The sequence below is a fragment of the Sitophilus oryzae genome, unplaced genomic scaffold (assembly GCF_002938485.1).
Source record: "Sitophilus oryzae breed Bouriz unplaced genomic scaffold, Soryzae_2.0 scaffold_125_pilon_pilon, whole genome shotgun sequence".
NCBI lineage: Eukaryota > Metazoa > Arthropoda > Insecta > Coleoptera > Curculionidae > Sitophilus > Sitophilus oryzae.
The window spans coordinates 181,205-202,791 of NW_022145904.1; the positions used below are offsets into that span (position 1 = coordinate 181,205).

The window sequence follows — 21,587 nt, forward strand, 5'->3', positions numbered from 1 at the left end:
GTCATAGGCAGTCTTCTACGCAGTCATTGGCAGTGGCTTGGAAATAGAATGATATTTTGGCAGTACATGTACATTTTTTGCCCAAGTGAGACACCCCTCGGCTTGACGTTTAAAGCTGATTTTTTGGCAAAAGGATTGACTGTGGGATGTAGAGGTTCGATAAGGAGGAGGTTCTCGAATCTCAAATTCCAAGAGGTTGAAAACGCCCCTCAAATATTACAATATTTGTTATTTAAAAAACGGTTAGTCTTTCGGGAAAACGCTTGGAAACGCATAATTTATTTTGTTTTCTTACATATTTTGAAATTTTTTAAAAAATCATGCAAAAAGTTGGCTAATTGATTAACCACGATTCTGAGAAATGTCTATGGTACCTATGTTTATTATGGGAATTAGAATTAATTTTTATGGGATTTATTACAAAAAAAATAATTCTTCGCAAAACAACATTTTTCAGTATCTTGTATTTCCCTCTCTTGCTCTTATTACAGCCAGCATTCGTCTTGGTAGACTTTCAAACAATCTACGTATATATTCTTGCTCCATGTTGTTCCAAGTTATGGTTATTTCATGTTGGATTGTTTCATTAAGGGCTCTGAACGGAGCTTGACGCTGCTGGACTCCCCTAGCCAGGTGATCCCACACAATATTTACTTCCTCAAGATATTCTTGCACTATCCTGGCAGTGTGCGGTCTGACGTTGTCATGCATTAGCACGAAATTCTCACCAATAAAAGGCCCGTATGGAACCACATGGGATTCTAGGATGTCTGTTATATATCGATCGGTCGTCATCCGACTATCATTAACTCCGTTCGTCCATGAAGAGAAATTCCTCCCCATACCATTATTGACCCACCGCTAAAACTTTTCCTTTCACGAAAGTTGCATTGGAAATACCGCTCGCCTGGTCTTCGGTATACTGGCATACGTCTATCTGAAGTGGACAAACAAAATCTAGACCCGTTTGTAAAGAGGATATTAGACCATTCTTCTAAATCTCATCCAACATGGTCTCTAGCAAACTGTAAGCGGCTCACTCGATGTTCTCTGGTAAGACGGGGGCCACTGGCTGGTATCATTGCACGTATATTATGCTCTCTAAGTCGATTACGTACGGTTTGTACGCAAATTTGAATATTTCGAGCAGCTAAAATTTCATTTCGGAGCATTCGAGCAGTGCAGTGTCGTGTTCTTAGGACCGAAAGTCGTATATAGAAAACGATCATCTAGAGATGTTGTGACTCTGCGACGACCTTGTCCCTCCCTTCTAGAGTACTGCCCCGTCTCTCTATACCTTTGAACAACTCTTGAAATGGTACTCTGTTGAACACCAATTATATCTGCCACGTACCTTTGACTTCGCCCGTCTTCAATTAGCGCAATTACTCTGACAGCTTCTTCATCTGTCAAATGACGTGTTAAACGTTGAGAAGCAGCCATTATACACACCTCTCACTTCTAACACTTTTTCCTAGTAAACGGAAAATAGAACCTAATAAAAGAAAAAAGGATACATTTCTTTAACTCGAAATTATCAGTTAAAGAATACCTATTCGGGAAGTAGACAAAAAATGTAAAAATACGTTTTACGTAGTTACAATATTTAGAAACATTGGTGATGCGATAATTTTTGTGCGGTGTGTAGTATTTTGCCCTTTTAATGTGAACAGTCCCGCCAAAGCAGCACAGTAATAAAAATGACGTAAGGAATCCTCATTATAATATACCATAACCTATGTTAATATAAAGCTACTCGTAATAATTCTAGTTCATGCAAGCTACTGGTTATTCAATTTAATTTTAACATAACTAATGATGCTTTGGCATAGGAAACTATTGTTATTCTTTAACGGTCGTCCAACATATAAATATTAATCGAAATAGTAACAATGTAGACTCGAAAACATATTTAATTGAGATTAGAGATTAGAAAATTAAATTAGAAAACAACCGGTATTAATTTATTATTCTAACGTCTACGGCATAGTAATATTGGAACAAAAATAATTTGAATTTATAACATCAGCTGTTATGAAGTTGAATGAATTTAATAACAGAAATAATAATTAAATAGAATTTTCTTCAGTTTGTTATTGCATCCATTTTTAAGTAGAACAGTTTTTGAAGGTGATTTAGTGCTACACATTGTCTATAGAGATAGACACAATGTTTATGGAGAGCTGCTGTTGTAAATAAAAAAATCAGCTCTAAAAAACAAACAGGGAGTCTGTCTATCAAAAGTGTCCACCTATGTGTGTTCATATAAGGATGTTCGGTCCTAAGATTTCAGTACCGGTATCTGTGGAACATCTCTGGAATCACGATTTACCAGTCCTAAAACCGGTATACCGGTTCCAACAATTAAATTGGTGGGACCGATACTGAACCTCATTGTTTATGTTCTCATTTCCGGCATATTTTTGATTTCTTGTCCAATGTTCTCTTTACTTATGAAAAATTGAAAAAGTACTGGAAGCTGCTGTTCTTGGATATATAAATGGAGCGGTAATAAGATGCTATTCTACATATTTTAAATAATGGAGTAGACGCTATTGAATATCGGCCTGAGTTTTACGGACATTTTAATTTATATAATATACATGAGTGATCCATGAGTAAGAGTTTTTACTTGAATTTTAGATGTACTAAAAAAAGACTAGATTACTAGACCAAACTAGACTAGCAATGCCCTGAACATATATCAAAATAAATTGCATTACATAATATATGTTCCTAGCGTATTATACCGAATGATCGAAAAAAAGTCCAATTAGCTTGGAAATGAACATCGATTACATATCCCATATAATTTTACATATAAACTGACAGCGATCTTCATTTCATAGCCATCGCTGACGCAGTTTTTTTTCGATCATACGGTACCTAGAGTAGGAGAACACAATCAGCTTTGCACAAAAACCTGTACCGAAATCATTTTATGCAGGTTTTTTGATTTTCATATTATCATGAAACTATTTTTATGTATCAAGTGAAACCGGTCTTCCGGTACCGATACCAAAATGTGTCTTCCGGTACAAGTACCGAAACCGGTATGGAAATACCGCATTGGTATACCGGAATACGGGAAGTACGTACCGGTATACCGGAAGACAGAACATACCTATATTCATAGTGTATACCCATTAGATTCATCATCATCATCATCATTATCACGCAGCCCCCTTTCACGTCCATAGTTGAACATAGGCCTCCTCCAAACGTCTCCAGTTCTCGCGGTTTTTAGCTGTTGCAATCCAGTTAGTTGTTATTCGTTTCAGGTCGTCGGTCCATCGGGTGGGAGATCTGCCTTGGCTACGCTTTTCGGCTCTTGGTCTCCACTCTATAAGTCTTTTAGTCCATCTCCCGTCTGCCATTCTAGCAATGTGTCCAGCCCATCTCCACTTTTGTTTTGTAATTCGCTGGATAATGTCATCCGTTCCCGTACGTCGGCGTATCTCTTCATTTCTTACTCGATCTCTCAAAGTCAGGCTAATCATAGATCTCCCCATCCGCCTCTATGTCACTCTCAATTTTTCTGCGGTTGCTTTTGTTAGAGTGAGTGTCTCTGCGCCATAGGTCAAAACCGGGAGGATACATTGGTTAAATGCCTTTCTTTCAGGTGTATTGGGATATTTGCTCTAAAGATGTCCCTCATTTTTCCGTAAGCCGCCCATCCCAAGGTAATTCGTCTAGCCAGTTCACAGGTTTGGTTATCTCTGCTTATTTTGATCTCATGGCCCAAGTATACATATTTGTGGACTAATTCTATTCTGTTGTTGTGAATTTGTATGTGTTCGCTGGGCACCATATTAGTCATTATCTTAGTCTTGTCAAAATTTATTGGTAGTCCAATCTCGTGTAATGCATCGTTAAGTTCTTGAAGCATGTCCTTGATCTCTCCCAGACTATCTGACACTATAACGATATCATCCGCAAAGCGTAGGTGGTTGAGTCTCTCTCCATCGATAACTATTCCTTTTTTGAGCCAGCATTTTGAATGCATGCTCAAGAACAATAATAAACAATTTTGGCGACATGGTATCGCCCTGCCTAACTCCCCTTTTTATTTTTATCTGGTTAGTTATGGAATGTAGATTTACAGTTGTTGTAGCATTGTCATATATGTTTTTTATTATGTTACAATATCGATGGTCGATTCTACATTCTTGTAGCGCTGTTAGGATGGCCGGTAATTTTACCGTATCGAACGCTTTTTTAAAATCGATAAATATCAGTGCTAGGGGATGATTGTATTCGATGGTTTTTTCTATTAAGGTTTTTAAACACTGCAGATGAACGTTGGTACCAAATTCGGAACGGACACCAGCTTGCTCTTTAGGTTGGTAGAAGTCCAATTTTGCCTCTAGTCTATTTGTTATAATTCGGGTATATAATTTATAAAGATGGTTAAGAAGGCTAATTGGTCTGTAATTTTCCAGGTCTGCTATGTCTCCGTTTTTATGTAAGAGGATAATTATTGAGTTATTCCACTTTGTAGGGATATTTTGATTTTTCAGACAGAGATGTTGAAGACAGCCGTTGAATATTGGTCATTAATACTGTTCCTCCCATCTTTATCGCTTCTGTGACGACATCATCATCCCGCGGAGCTTTATTGTTCTTCATCTTTTTTAGAGCATTGTAAATTTCACTTACAGAGATTTCCGGAACAGAACCTCTGATTTTGAACCTCAGAACCCTGATTTTGAACTTTTCCTTGTAGGTACTTCCTCGAGTCTAGAGTAGAATGGTTGATGTATAGTGTTTCATAGAATGTTTCCACAATCTGTAATAAATGGTCTCTATTAGATGTTATATTACCATTTTTGTCCTTGAGTTTCACGATTTCTTTTTTTCCATTAGTGAGCTTGCGTCTCATTATTTTCATGCTCTTATTATCCTCGATAGTTTTAACAAATATTTGTTTCTGTGCTTTCTTATGTCTTTTCTGATTTCTCTTGATATTTCCTTATTTAGTTTATTCAAATCACCTTGACTGGCGTGTTCGTCGCTTTTCAATTTCCTTCTTTGTTCTATTTTGTGTTGTGTTTCCAAACTGATCTTTTCCTCCTTCAAATTTGTTGGGCAACATTTCTTTTGGGCTTCCGTTATTGCTTCTACTATTATATCATTTATAATACCCATTAGTTTATTATTATATCATTTATAATACCCATTAGATTATAACCTATTATATACCAGAATCTGCATTCGCTGTTATTTCTTAGCTTCAATCTACTGAGGTGTACGTTAACGAGACAGTGTCATGTTAAAAACCACGTGACAATCCGAAGATTGTTCTGACTTAAATCAAGGAAAATCTTTGACTTTTCTCGGTCGTAAGTTCTGAGAGATTTCTTCGAGTGTCTTAGACCGTTGGAGGATTCCTCTTCCAGGTTACGGATGGAGTCTTCCAGGTTATTAATTTCCGTTTTAAATTTATTTCCACTTGGGAAGAAGAACGGTTGTGGTCCAGTCAGTGAAATGTTCCTTTCTTTTCTAGCTAGATCGTTACCACGTTATACTATGATCTTTTACGTGTTGAGCAAATTCTTCTCTCTTCCAATCCTTTTTATTGCTCAATACAACAGTGAGATATTTCTCAAAGTTGTACATTCTTGGTATGTCATCCTCTGGGAGTTGGAGGAGTGTTCCAAGCCTTTTGAGGGCGTTCGAAGCCCCTGACAATTCTTCCAGTACTGTTCCGTCAATGATCATTCTAACGACAACCAAAAAGTAATGAGGCAACAAAGTAGTGAGATTTTTGAATGTCCGGAGTGCGGAAGAGAGATAACAACACGTATCGGGCTTTTCAGTCACAGAAAAGCTCATGACAGAAGACGCCTTCCGTAACCATCTTCTGATGCGTGTCAAATACTCGTCAGCGAGCAATGGCAGTAAGTAAGTAAGTAATCATTGTCGCATTGGCATATCTATCGACGATAATGTGTAGTGGTGTTAGGTCTAGAATGACCCCCAGTTGCTGCTGTTGGACATATTGTTATAGTACCTGTGATGCAGATGCATGCCAGTCTCTGGACTTTGCACATGTTTTGCCTTGCTGTACGTTGCTCTAATTTTGTGTACCAACCAACTGCTCCTTAGGTAAATTTTCAAATTATTACATGCATTGTTGATTCATTGTCTCAGGAATTCTTACTCCCCCCTCTGGTTTAAATATAAACTCTACACTTTTACGATGATATCATATAAACAGTATACTTTTTAAGATGATTCCAGTGTCCAGTAAGAATACTGGACACTACGATTTTTATGTTGAATTTATTAGTAATTAATTTTCTTCTTTGACTGTAGATATAAAATCAGGTATACAATTCCAGCAATATTTAAATGTATGTAGATAGTGTTAAACTGTCAAACTGAGAAAATGGAGGTAGGTTGGTCACCCATTAAGGCGAAGCGGCAACAACATTGCTGGCCGAGCTTTTAGTGGAACCCACAATGCAGTAGACGAACTGGTCATTCAAGACCCACGTGCCAAGAACAGTTAAAAAGGAGATCGAAACAGTAAACCGTGTATGGCGAGATGTTAAATCATTTTCAAACAACCGAATTATTTGGTACTTGCTATTTTTTTATTAATCTCCATTTCTCTATTTGTATTGGAGATATTTATTCTCTTTGGAAGAAAACGGTGACGATTTACAACAATTTTAGCATTAAAAGCATGTCTTTGCTTTTTATTCTAATCAACACACCTATGAAATAGTGAATAGTGTTTATTGTTTTTGTAATACCACTGTCATTGAAAAGCCATATTATTGTTTGTCGACAGCTACTTTAGCCGAGATGGTTTTACGTCCAGAAGTTATGTAGGCTATTATTTTTAATTAAAGGCAGTAGATAAAAATTAAATTATATTCATAAACAATGCGTAATAAATATTTTTTTTCTTTAACGAAATAATATGTAATAGTAAATTTTAGTAGGTTTTATTGGCGATACTTAAACATTACAGCATAACTAATTCATTTTAACAATTAACACATACGTGTAAAGATAATACAATATTTACAAAATTACGTATATCAAGTTGACATGGTAAGTTGCTTAAGAAGGAACTGAAGGAAGAACAACAGTTAAACTTATTATTATATACTCTTACATTTTTCGTAAAACTGAACTAAAAATAGTAGGTTGTACAAGGGTTGTACTCTAAAAATAATAGGTTATAAAAATATCATATTTGTTCTTTTTCGCCCAAATTAAAAAACAAAGGATGTCGGACATTATAGGATATTGGACAATATTAATATTTATTGATACATTTATTTCTACTTTTAAATTAATTCTAGTTTTAAATTATAATAGATTACATTATCTACTTATATTTCAAGTTGTGTGAAATAATTTGTAAACCAGTCAATGCTTTAATTCAAACTCTTCTATTGATATACCTACAAGATAAATTTTCCCTTCGTAAATAGAGTAATATTTCAAATATTTATATCCAAAATATTTTTGGAATATCTTTAAAATTCGTCTTTGAAAAGAAATTACTACATTACTGTTAATTAAATTGCGTTTAATAATATCATTTCAACAAGTATTTGCAGTTAAAAGGTAATAAATCAAGTTAAAAGACCTTCATTTTTGACTTAATGGTCTAGGTAGTAAATTTATTTTAAAACTAAGGTTAATAGTTGTTCTGAAAATTAACCGTATTTAAACACATTTACGTTTTTGTTTGAACAGCTCGTAATATATTTATTTAGTATGAATGTAAGTAATTTCGACATAACACCTTTTTGGGGCATATTTTTTAATTTTCAAGCTGTGTTACTTGTTGCCTTCATGAAGCAAGTTGTTATTCTGCACGTCTCAATCAGAGCCACATCGACCTTTTTAAAGTACGTGTAGTGGATCTGTGTCTATGAAAGGAATTTCAAGAATTTTTCAATTTACAATAAAACATTTAAATACACAGCAATATACAGGGTGTCCCAAAAATAAGTGCAAATATTTAAACTGGTAGTATATTTCGACCTCAGAAACCCGCCCATGAGGTATTTTTTGCAAAAAAAAATTTAAACTTGTAATGTTTTGAAAAATATTTTGGAAATTTTTTAATTTTAAGTTAAAAACATAATTTCTTGATAATATGGCAACATAGGTAGTAGCTTAAATTTACATGAAAGAAAATCCAGAATAATTTTGCAAACTTTTGAAAAAAATGATTTTTTTTGGAAATTTTTAAAGTAAAATAACTCGGTTATTTTGGACTTATTTGAAAAACGGTAAAGAGAAAAAATGTGTCTTTTGACCAGATCTACCACCCCTTAAAATATTGGCACTTATTTCTGGGACACCCTGCACCCTGTATTAGATTATACAGGGTCGCTTTTATGCAAGGAAACGGTCGATTATTAAGTAAAATATATATAGGAGGTAACGTAAAAAGTTAAATATAAAAGTTATAGGGTTTATAAATTAATAATATAATAAATTTAAGTATACAGAGTCGGTCATAAAGTCGTGGCACATCAAAGTTTCATTTTTTAAATGGAACCCCCTGTATATTATTGCATATCTCGGTTCTTCCTTTGATTCTAAGCAAAAATCGAAATACACACAATGTACCTCATACCCTCTCATACCAACCATTTCCGAGTTATTGACTTTTGAAAATATTACTTAAACAATTCGATTTAATTAATTTCGATCAGTTTAATTTAACGATGCCATTTTGCCGAAACTGTGATACTTAATAATATTTGACATTAGTTCTCAAGTTAGCATTATTTATAGATGTACAAAATGAGAGCATAGGTCTGGATATTAAAAAAAAATCGTTTAACATTTCAATTCTTCAATTTAGGTACATTGTGTATTTCGATTATTGTCTAAAATTGAAGGAAGAATTGAAATATGCAATAATATACAGCGGGTTTCATTTAAAAAAAATTAAGTTTGATGTGACACAACTTTATGACCGACCCTGTATACTTAAATTTACTATTAGCTAATAGGAATTTAAAAACCCATTACAACAGTATTACAGTTTCGGCAGAATGGTATCATTAAATCAAACCAAACACATTGAAATTAATTAAATCGAATTGCTTAAGTGATATTTTCAAAAGTCAATAACTCGTAAACGGTTGCTTGGAGGTACATTGTGAGTATTGTATTTTTGCTTAGAATTGAAGGAATAATTGAAATATGTAATAATATACAGGGGGTTCTATTTAAAAAAATAAAACTTTGATATACCGTGACTTTATGGACGACCCTGTATACTTAAATTTATTAGTCGCTAATAGATATTTAAAAATCCTATACTTTTGTATTTAACTTTTTGCGGTACCTCCTATATTTTACCTTATAATCGACCGTTTCCATACATAAAAGCGACCCTGTATATACATATACAGGGTGTCTCAAAACAAATGCGAAAAACTTCAGGGGGTGATTCCTTGTTCAAAATAAAGGCTAGTTTGCTTCATAAACGTAGGGTCAAAAGGCAACCATTAGGGAGATATCGCGGTACAAACATGGCGGAAAAATTATGTTTTTATTTTTTATCTTGAAAACGAAAAGAGATGGACTATTGAAATTTTATGGAATCATTACTGTTATGAAAACACACTTTCTGGTTATGTTTTCACTTTTTTAAAATGAGTGGAAGGGGTTGAAATAAACTACCCCTATCATTCTTGTTAACGAAATTTAAAAAAAAATCTTATCAAACACATGCAAAAAAATTAATTTGGATAGTTCAGTTTACTTAGAAACTTTTTTATCTCTTGTGTTTTTTTGATAAAACTCACCGCTTTGAAATTAAAAAATAAAATATAAAGCATTACATTAAAACTTATTCTTTTTTTACGCAATTAAATAGATCATAAAAAGGCTTCGGAATAAAATTAATTGATCGTAAGACAATAACGTATTACAGTAGAGTAATGTAAAATAAAATAATATTAGAAATCTCCTAAAAAGTGACAGTGGCCGACTAGATTTTTTCCTAAAAAAATTGCAGCAGCCCACTATATTCTTTATCTAAAAATGTTTTTTTGTCCGGACATGTAATGCTTTACATTTTATTTTTTAATTTCAAATCGGTGAGTTTTATAAAAAAAACAAGTGACAAAAAAGTTTCTAAAGAAACTAAACTATCCAAATTATTTTTTTTTACATGTGTTTGATAAGATTTTTTTTTTAAATTTCCTTAATAAGAATGAGAGGGGTAGTTTATTTCAATCCCTTCCACTCATTTTAAAAAAGTGAGAAAATTACCAGAAAGTGTGTTTTCATAACAGGAATGCTTCTATAAAATTTCATTAGTCTATCGCTGTTCGTTTTCAAGACAAAAAATAAAAACATTGTTTTTCCGCCATCTTTGTACCGCGATATCTCCCTAATGATTGACTTTTGACCCAACGTTTATATAGCAAACTACCCTTTATTTTGAACAAGGAATCACCCCTTGAAGTTTTTCGCATTTGTTTTGAAACACCCTGTATATACCGGGTGCGTCTCAACAGTGGCTCGCCAAGTTTGAGCATGTACCAAGTGTGTGGTACTAAATTACTCGTAAAAAAATGCTTTTTCCAAATATGATAATGAGCCACCCTTGTTCCATTTGAAAAAAATTGCGGTATGATTAAAAATACGATTTGGACATCGTTTAACCGGCCAGGACAAGAAACGAAGAACATTCGACGATCAAATCAATTTTTCCAAGGCTCCTTGATTAAAAAATAGTGTTTTTAAAACAGCCATGGCACTCTAGATTGGAATTTAGAATACGACTTTTTAAGGGAGATTGTCAAAAGTTCACATATGTTATGTCATTCTATTCAGAGTGTAACTTTCTATCGAATAAAGTAAAAAATACCGAGAGTGTCATTTAAAAATCAAAAGTTGTAGTCATTTCCGATAAAACAGGAAGTGACCAAAAACAATTGAATATATGATAATCAATCCTAATTTATGTCACATACTAACATACCAAATCTCGACGATGACATTCCTATAATTTTACGTAAAAAATGACAGCGATCTTCTTTCATAGCCATCGCTGACGCCATTTTTTTTGTAATTTATTCATTCATTTTTATTAAGTATTATTAACTCTAAAAAACTATAATAAATTTCAAATTTCGGTATAGTAAATATAAATTCCTATGTGGTATTTTGGCAGCGACGAATCGTCAAAGAGATCGCCTAGACAAGTGAAAGATCGTTAATTACAACTTTCTAAGTTGTGATTACGAAATAGTTACCTACTATACTAACCTTCTCAATGCTAGACGGCGAACGCGACCTTTAAATTTTATTTTCGATTTTCGATCATCGGCGGACTATCAATTCGAAGTGATTGGCTGGGTTTTCAAAGAAAAGCTTACATTTTTAGACGGCATTTTTGTAATACTACATAAATTAATAAATATTAGACATTGTTATTCTTATATTTATACGGTGCATTTATATTTTTTCAGTCTAATTGTTTATTTTTAAACTGCTCGTAACTATTGATGAGGAAAAAAAAGTCTTGGTCTTGCAGGGTCCAAACTTGGTCTTGGTTTTAGTCTAGGACCCTTGCATCTCAGCATTTACAATAAAGAGTACAAAATGCATTAAGAAGTATAAGAAGAAGATCTGTTCAAAGAGCTATAAATAAAGTTGAACGAAAAATAGATTTGAGCAATATGGAGGGTGGTAACCCTTTCGAACATGTACAGCATTAGAAACTAGTTTGTAGAAGTTATTTTATTTATAATAACTAGGATTAATATTATGCAAATTATTAGATCGTACACTGAGATTTCAAATTCTCAATAAAAAAGGTTAAAAATAATATATTTAAATTGCTGACTTGGATATTATTTATTTGAACCTTTCATTTGGCTCGATTTTCCTTGTTCAGTGTTAGTTATTACTGATCGATATTGTTGCGATGAATATAATCAGATTAAGTAATTTAAAACACCAGAGTCGGATTTGAAATTATTATTTTAAATAATAATTAAATAGTTTTGTTGTTGTTAAGGTACCCAAAACAAACAAAAAAAGTATAAGTGTGGCATATCATTGTACTTAGGCGACCGAGTTCTTTCAAAATCTGATATAAAAAATGCAGGTCCGTATTTAAAAAAAAATAAATTGGCCTCTTATCTCACAAATTATCAGCTAATTTGAAAATCAAAAAATACTATCAAATAGCCCTAATAAAGTGGCTATGATGATGTGCAATTATTTTTTTGATTTTCTAAAATGTAACGATAGGAAAAAATAAAATTGATTTTCAAAAAATCCGTTTTTCCAAAAAACTTAGCGATCCTTGAAAATTTTAAAACATCTTGGGGAACATCCCAAGGCGGCAACTTTGCCCCAATTTAACTATCTTCGTATCTATTACGGTTTCCGAGATACCAATGCTCGTACCTCGAATTTGCAGCACCCTGTATACAACTAACTTGTCAACTCTGCTAGACTTCAAATCAATAGTAAATCTACGTAGTAAAAACAAAAAAAATAATAGTTTTGTTCATTATCGTGTACATGGTCAATTATTTTTTAAATATTATTAATTTTAGATTCAATAATTAATTATTATCATACATATAAAGATTATGTCAAATATTTAATTTACAATAACAACAAACCAACAAATAACATGTATTCGAAAACACTTGTCATTTTCAGCTGTTTACATTGTAAATTTAATATTTGACAATCAATAAATAATTCAAAATTAAATTACAATTGTGATTACAATCCACTCAGAAATAAAATAAGAGGAAGTAATACTTAGTTTTACAGGTTCAGTTGGTCAGGTACTTTCGGTACCGGGATTTCCCGGTTCTTTTGGGACATCAAAGAACCTTCTTCTTCTTCTTCTTTCAGTGCCTATCCTCTATGGATGTTGGCAATCATATTGGTCCACATAATCCTATTGACAGCCGCCCTGAATAGATGTACGGTCGTCATTCCCGTCCACTGTCTAATATTTTTCAGCCATGATGTTCGTCGGCGTCCCTGACTTCTTCTACTATCTATTTTGCCCTGCAGTATCAGTTGGATAAGTTGGTATTTATCATTACGCATCACATGCCCAAGGTATGCCATTTTTTTCACTTTAACACTATGTACTATTTCTAGTTCCTTTTGCATTCTCTGGATCACGGTGTTGTTTGTGACATGGTAAGTGTATGAGATCCTGAGCATGCGGCGATAGCACCACATTTCAAAGGCTTCCAAGCGTCTAGATGTAGCATCTGTCAGGGTCCAAGCTTCCACTCCATATAGAGGACTCCATAAGGAGCCCCCACTCCGTAAGGAGCGTGGATAATACGTAGCACCTTCCCATATAGCACGTCCAAATGAAATTACGTTTCTACAAGGGAGACACATGAGAAACAACATATGTTAAAGTGAACCTAAGTGTTCATCTAGTTCTAACATATACATATGAGATACACGCAGGTTTATATTGATAGAATTGTGTGATACAGTGTTTACTAGTTGTATACCGTATACACTCAAGATTCTAAAGAGTTTTTTGTAACGTAACAAATAATTATTAAAATGATGAAATCTGACGTCGGTATATGAGACATACAATGTATAAGTCATATGTATGTGTGATACTTCGTATCATAGTTGTGCCTATAGTACACACCTTGTAAAAATATGACGTATACACATAATATAAATATCTATATAGACACTTTGTAATAGTGTACTGTTGTGTCTACATTCTAGCATGAAATGAAGGTGTGCGCATGCGCGGATAGCCTCAGCGTAGATACACCGACCAAGTGTATCTTATGTGTCCCTCTCCTTTCTCCTTTCTAGGAGTGGTATGTGTTAGCAGCCATTATTGTTTTATCATTCTGAAGCTCTATATAAATGTTCTGTTTGTGTGTAGTTTAAAAGAGATTTTAAGGTAAGTACAAGTTTTTAATTACCTTGTTACACCTTCCTAAGAGTATTATTAATATTATAGCAGCGACTCTTCCCTTACTCGATACCCAATTTACCAAATTTTGACTCCAATGAATGAAAACTCCAAATATTCTCGTATAATGATAAAGAGGTTAGCCGAGTTAGCTCTGCAATATAATTTTTTTTAATTTGGAAATAATGAAAATCTAAATGGACCAGAGAAAGAAAGATTTAAACACTTCAAAGAACTTCTTACACTGATATTCGGTAAGTTATTGATGGATCGATATACAGATATGTTTAATATTCAATAATCAGTTTCATATAAAATTTAAGGGTGAGATTGTTAATCTGGAAATAAAATACAACAACATAAAGTCCAACAGAGTGCTCGATGAATGAGTATGCTAATAAACCAACTGCTTGGAGGGAAAAGGGGAGAAAAAAATGATTAAACGAGGTCCACCAAATCGTGGCGATATACCAGTGTTTACCATTTTAGTATGTTGTTATACTAGGTACTTATATTTTTAATATATTTTGATACAAATTCTGTTCTTTTACAGTGTTTTCTTACTTCTGGTTTCTCCAGTGTAAATAATAATTATTATTGTATTATTTGCGCTATTGCGTTCCATGATATAAAGAAATATAAGAATTTTATTTTTTAACCAATTAATCCATGTTATGGAAGAAAAATGGTACATTTAATACAAAACAAAAATGGAACAATTTTAAGGCTACTTCTCTTGAACTTACGATCGAGATACTTTTGGAAAATACAAAGTTTTGCATTCCTAATTTTCGTTCTAAAAAGATATAATTGGTATCATTGAATAGATATTTCTTAAAAAGAACGAAAAGTTAGGCATCAAAACTTGTGTTATTTCCTAAATTCGTTCATAAGGAGTAGTTTTATCTAGCACAAGATGTATAGTATACGAAGCAAAATACATACGTATACACGCGGTAGTCACAACTGCAATGTGTAAACATATTTTAAACGTAATACACAAGCACTGTGTATCCTACGGCACACTGTGTATCCCTTACTTTGTGTATCCGTAAATGCTATACTGTGGCTACATTGTGAGGCGGACGTTTAACCTTTGTGCATACGTGTTGAACTACAATGTGTAAACGTTGCATATTTACATCGGGGGAATTGTGTCACCCTGTGTCTACATCTAATAATGTAAACACATCGTAAATGTGATTTGATGTGCTATATGGGTTAGGACCTGTGTTCTTATAGCAATATTCAGGTGCATATTGCATAGGATTTTTCTAAGACGGTTAAAAACGGTTCTGGCTTTTTCTATACGGCATCTGATCTCTCGTGAGTGATCCTATTCCTTGTTCAAGCTGCAGCCCAAATACATGATTGTATCTGCTGTTTCCAAGGTTTCATTATTCGCCCTAAACTGGTGGTACTGCGCCTCATCGTTTTTACTAACTACTAGAATTTTGGTCTTCTTGCAGTTAAGTCTCATACCATACATATCACATGCCTCTACTACTCGGTCTATTAATTTCTGCAATCCCTCAGCACTATCTGCTATGAGAACTGTATCGTCCGCGTACCTTAAATTATTCATGGTTTCTCCATTGATCTTTATTCCTTCTTCTGTTTCACTGAGCGCTTGTCTAAACAGTATTTCGGAGTACGTAGTAAACAGAATTGGTGACAGTATGCATCCCTGATGCACTCCCCGACCCACTGTAAATTCTTGGGAGGTTTCGTTGTCTACACGTACGGTCGCTCTCTGGTGCAGCAATATTCCATTAATATTTCAAATAGTTTGTGATGTTGCACCCTATCAAACGCCTTCTCGAAGTCTATAAAACAAGCGTAGACATCGCAGTTTACGTCTCTGTATCAGGACCTGTATAGAAAACAGGGCTTCTCGCGTTCCCATTCCACTTCTGAATTCAAACTGAACTTTGCTCATGTTTTCTTCAAGCTTTCTATATATGCGAGAGTGAATGATGTTAAGTAGGATTTTCAATGCATGGCTCATCAAGCTTATAATTCGGTAGTCAGAGCACCTAGCAGCATTTGCTCTCTTAGGAAGGGGAATAAACGTGGAAACAAGCCAGTCGCTAGGCAATTCTCCTGTTTCGTATATTTTATTGAGTAGCTTTGTCAGAAGTTTAAGTTGGTTATCTTCCGACAGCTTCAGTATTTCTGCTTGAACATTGTCTGGTCCAGTGGCTTTGTTATTTTTTAACCGTGTTATTGAGTGCCGTACCTCATCTAGTGTTATTTCTGAACCTGAATCAGCATGGACAATGGTTTCCGCCTGTTGCTCCTCATCAAACAGCTCTCCCATGTATTCTCTCCACCTTTCCAGTATTCCTCCGGTGTCAGTTATAAGACCACCTTGTTTGTCCAATACCAAGTTACTGCTGCGTGAGCTAGTCCTTCCTGCCATGGTCTTGTTTTTCTTGTGCAGGTTGAAGGTGTCATGTTTTTGTTCCAAGGCTTCAATCTCCCTACATTGGATCTGTAACCATTGTTCCTTTGCTTCTTTGAGCTTTTTGTTGTTTATTTTCTTCTACGTTCTTTCGTTCTTATTCCTGTGTTTTTATCGTTCTTCCATAAGATCCAAGATTTCTTCTGTCATCCATTGCTGTTTTTTTTGTTCCTTTTTCAGGTTTAAGCATATTATCTGCTACAAGATGTTTTATTTTGCTCCAGGTATCTTCTACATCCATGTCTTCATAATTTATATCCAGAGATATAATCTTTAACTTCCATTCTTGTGGTGTTGTCCTTTAGCCTCTGGGTGTCTAGGCAAAGTTGTTTTATACAATGTCACAATAACCTTAACATGTCAAAATACTTGACACATAAATATACACTGCCCAAATATTTGAAAAAAAATATGTAAAGAGTCGTATTCATTTTTTTTGGAACCAGCTGTACATTATCCAAGTTGACAGATAATTATCAAATTTAGAAATGAATGTGACAATATGTCAGGGGTGTCTTCCATATATTGACCAAAATAGGCCAGACTTCTGCAACCAAATGCATAATATGGTGTTACATGGTATCGTCCAAACCATCTTTAAGGTAGGATTCTTTAATCCAGTACATATGTCCTTGTAGTATTTTAAACAAGGCCTTTCTAATATAATTAACTTGTGTTTAAACTTAACTATACTTAATCCGTCTGAAAAACTGCATTAATCACCAATGTCACAAAAAGTGATAATTCAATTATTTTGATTAGCAAATATGAAGAAATAAAGTTCTACTAAAAAAATAAAACAAAATCAATGTCGCATTAGTTAATACCCTTGATTATGTATAAATAGATGTACAATGAGGGCTTAGTACAAGCCCGTCTTCTAGGTGGCGCCTTGCCCGTTCTGAATTTTTGTATTCCCCTACGATTTTCTTTGAGGGGAATCCGTTAAACCCGCCCATCGTTCAAAAATGGAAGGGCGCGAGGTCACATCTATTGGGCCACTTATTAGCACGTTTCACCCATGTTTTACGAAAATAGCTTTATCCTTGTTTGTTTCAACTGTGACAAGAAAAAAGGAAAAAAGTTATATTCGCTTCTAAATTCGGCAGTTTTGTTGATCTTTCTCGACTTGTAATTTCGTTTCGTTTAGGTTATGTCTTATAAAAATAAATATTTATAAGCTTTTGAATTGAAATATACCTTAATGCATATCTGAGTAATTAAAAATTCAGTTTTTTCGTCCCTCGCGAAGAAACATAAACAGTATTTGTGAAATTTGGATTAGAAACTATTATTTTATTAGTTTATTTTGTTGTGTTTAAGTGTTGTGTATTTGTACCTACTGGATAATATTTTCCAACATATTTAATTAAGCAAAAAGCATCTGTTTTACAGGTAAGTAAATACTGTTCATATTTATTTCTAAATTCATATAAATTTGTTTTAAATCACTCTTGGGAAAAATGTTATAGAGTCTGATATAAGTTTAATAATAAACATTTGATAGATTGATAGATAGATTAAACGATAATGCCCAGTTTGCTTAAAAGTTTAAAAAAATACTGATTTTATGCTATAAATTGTTTCATTTCTCACTTTGCTTTTTGTCAGATATATTGTGTATTTTATAATTTTTCCGAGAATTTTTCTTAATAACTTGATAACGTAAAATATTTTTTATCTACAGTCAACCCTGTGTTTAGATAAAGCTTCATATCAGATTTCCTATTTTATATTTTCACTCAAATCATATTTTTTGTAAAATATGCTTGCAAAAGTAGCGTAAATTTGACAGGGAGGTATTTTTATAGATATACAGGATGATTCAAATATATATTTACTTTTAAAGTTATTAGTTATGAGCAAAGGTTATGAGTTTGTGAAAAGAAAGGCTATATTTTGTATTTTTGCTTGGTGGATTTGTTATTAAAATTCCAAAAAATACCATAATGTCGTAGTCGTATAGAGTTCATTTTGACCAAAGAATATATTTTGACCCTTTTTTGATTGAATTTTATTGTTTATATAATAAAATATATATTTAAAGCCCTCTCTTTCTAAGTTAAGTTAAAAATAGGTAATATCGACGTTTTTTACTGGAACTAATTTAAGTTAATAATTAATAATTATATAATTCATATAATAATATTAAAATAGACTAAATTGTTTATTATATACAGGATGAGTCAAAACTAGATATTATATTTTTTCTTTTGCTATTTCAAATGAAACACTGTATTTTATATCATAAATCAACAAAGCTTTTATGCAACTTTTGTTTTATTAAGATCTATATCCCAAATTAATAGTTATTAAATTGTTTTCACTGTCTCTTTGCGAATAAACATGATTTGTTTTACGCAATTTTTATTAGTAGGTTTGTCGTCAAAAGTGATGTATCTATTTATCAGCGACAAAAATTAAGAATTAGATGTCTAAAATAATTTCCTAATTATTTTTTACTTGGCATCAGTAAATATGATTTATTTTATCGATGCAGCTGAAAATAATTATCTATTCTAAAAGAGGACATTGCTGTATAAACATCGATTATGGATTTAAAAATTATTTTTCAAAACAAAGTTGGACAAAATTTTGGAGAAAAATTGGACTTCTGTTCGAAATAATTGAGAAAACCCAACATCTAGTTTTGACGCCCCCAGTATATATCGTGCATTATAGTTGATTATACTGCAATTTATTATACACACGTAGTTTTGTTTGGTGAAAATGAAACTTTCTAAAAGTATTCCCAATTAAAACATATTAAGAATTTCCTACATTATAATTTTGAAAGACGTTTGAGTGGGCAGACAATTTGGTCTAAAATAATCATATGTCTAAAAAAATTAGTCTAAAATAATCAAAAACCACTTAACACATATAACTCGCTTTTAAAAAATCTAAAAGAAATAAGTTTGTTTATTATATTCATATTTTATTAAATTATTATAGGTGTGACTGCTAAGTGGTCGTACTCGCCACTTTAACCAAGCATTGGTGGGACCTTCAGAGATCATAATGCGAATTTCTTCATACCATGTAAATCTATATACATGTATTAATAAATGCGTTTGCTTTATTAAATTTTTTTTCTTATACGGTATGAGCGAAAAAAAACGGCGTCTATTTGTTTACGTACAAATGACATCGATATTCATTTCCAAACCACCTCTGAGGCCGTTTTTTTTTATCGTATGGTATATATTTACATATCCCTTATCCTTTAATTCCGATTTATTTCTAATAATTATAAAAATAAGATACCTGATTAATTCTTCCGAAATATTATAAAATGAGATATCACGAAAGAAATAAAGTTAATTATCTCGTTTGTTTTGGGAATTCCAAAAAAATAAAAAAAAGGGTATAGAGAATCTTTAGAGACACAGTTCAAATGTTATTTTTGAGTATACTGGTTGCTTCAAAAAATGTGGCGGATACATGTTTTTTAATGCAAAACTCCATTTTTATTTTATTTTCGATTCTGCCTAAAATTCTATAACTTTTTTTTATAAATAACGTTAGTAAGTATTTACAATTTAAAAAAAAAGTAAAATTTTATTCCTATGTTACTTAACTGTCAGTTGTTTCCGAAGTTGGACTACACAAATTTGGTAGGAGTGTTTTACAGAGATGAAAAAAAAATATATTTATATGTAAAAATACTTGCAGTTAGATGCTACACTGTGTTCAAACATTTTTTTTGGCTGATCCGATATATATATTATTATTTTTTCTAGTGATTTTACAAAACCTTTCAACATTTGTTAAGAAAGTATATTAAGTACACCTATACTCAACAGCTTGCAATCTGTTCTGAATTTTATCCTTCTTTTAATTCATTTACATTATAACAAGTTGCCATATGACAAAACAAAAATTATTTATTATTAAACATTAAGTAAAGTGATTTATTTAGTTATATGACATTCTTAATAGAAGTTGAAGGATTTTGTAAAATCTATCAGAAAGAATTATAATATATCGGGTGTTTTTCAAAAGTAGCTTGATTGATGTATTCAATTAGTTTCGGTCATTTCTTGTTTCACCGGAAATGACTACAACTTTTGGTTTTTAAATGGTACCGTCGGTATTTTTTTACTTTATTTTGCAGAATATGGCATTCTCAATAGAATAATTCAATGTCAACTTTTGACTCTTTTACTTAAAAAATAGTATTTTAAAGTTCAATCTAGTAGAGTGCCATGATAATAAACAACATGTAACCGGTCGTAAAGATAACGACAGTTTGACTCGACATACGGAGTGTGTGGTACCAAATTATTTACCAAAATTAGGTACCAAAATTTATTAGGTATCAAAAAATGCTTTTCCAAATATGCTAATGAGCCACTCTCGTTTCATTAAAAAAAATTGAGTTATGATTAAAATACGAAATGGGCATATTTCAACTGACCAGGAAAAGACACAAAAAATATTAGACGACCAAATCAATTTTTCCAAAGCTCCTTGATTAATCCTTGATTAAAAAATAATGGTTTTAACACAGCCATGACACTAGATTGAATTTTAAAATGCTATTTTTGATTTAATTGAAAATGTCAAAAGTTGACATATGATTGTTGATGTCAAAAGTTGTCATTCTATTCAGAATGTCATTTTCTATCAAATAAAGTACCGTATGATCGAATAAAAACGGCGTCAGCAATGGCTATGAAATGAAAAGCGCTGTCATTTTATATGTAAATTTATATGAGAAATGTCATCGATGTTCATTTCATAGCCATCGCTGACGCCGTTTTTATTCGATCTTACGGTATAAAAAATACCGAGGGTACCATTTAAAAATCAAATGTATACATTTCCGGTGAAACAGGAAGTGACCGAAACTAACTGAATACGAATCAATCTCGATTTATGTCATATACCTACTAACATTCCCAATTTAGTTTTTTTCTCGGAATCTGAAAAAATAAAAAAGTTATAGAGGTGAACCACTTTAAAAAAAAACACTCAGTATAGGCTGTGTCATTGAAAGAGTCTGCAGATATTTTTTTAATTTTAAATACGTAGAATTAACCATTAATATATGTTGAACACCCTGTAGCATCTGCCTTAAATATCTACATAGTATCTAATATTTTTTCTTCATCAACAAATTGAAATATTAGAAAACTAGTTTTAGGTTACACCATTATACAAGGATTATACATAAAAAAGTAATAATTT

General features: G+C 32.6%; 1 protein-coding gene and 1 long non-coding RNA gene across 2 annotated transcripts; one reads left to right on the forward strand and one right to left on the reverse strand.

Annotated features, from left to right (window-relative positions):
• Positions 1–453: 453 nt before the first annotated feature.
• Positions 454–843, reverse strand: LOC115874281. Its single transcript, XM_030889388.1, has one exon. The coding sequence runs from the start codon at positions 841–843 to the stop codon at positions 454–456; it is 390 nt and encodes a 129-aa protein (XP_030745248.1).
• A 16,779-nt stretch (positions 844–17,622) lies between these two features.
• On the forward strand, positions 17,623–19,476 carry LOC115874243. The gene is made up of 2 exons (XR_004048804.1): positions 17,623–17,789; positions 19,350–19,476. It is a non-coding gene; the product is annotated as an uncharacterized LOC115874243 (long non-coding RNA).
• Positions 19,477–21,587: the final 2,111 nt, after the last annotated feature.

Coding starts and splice junctions, on each gene's coding strand:
- LOC115874281 (XM_030889388.1), bottom strand. CDS start 843: ATGGGGAGGAATTTCTCTTCATGGACGAACGGAGTTAATGATAGTCGG.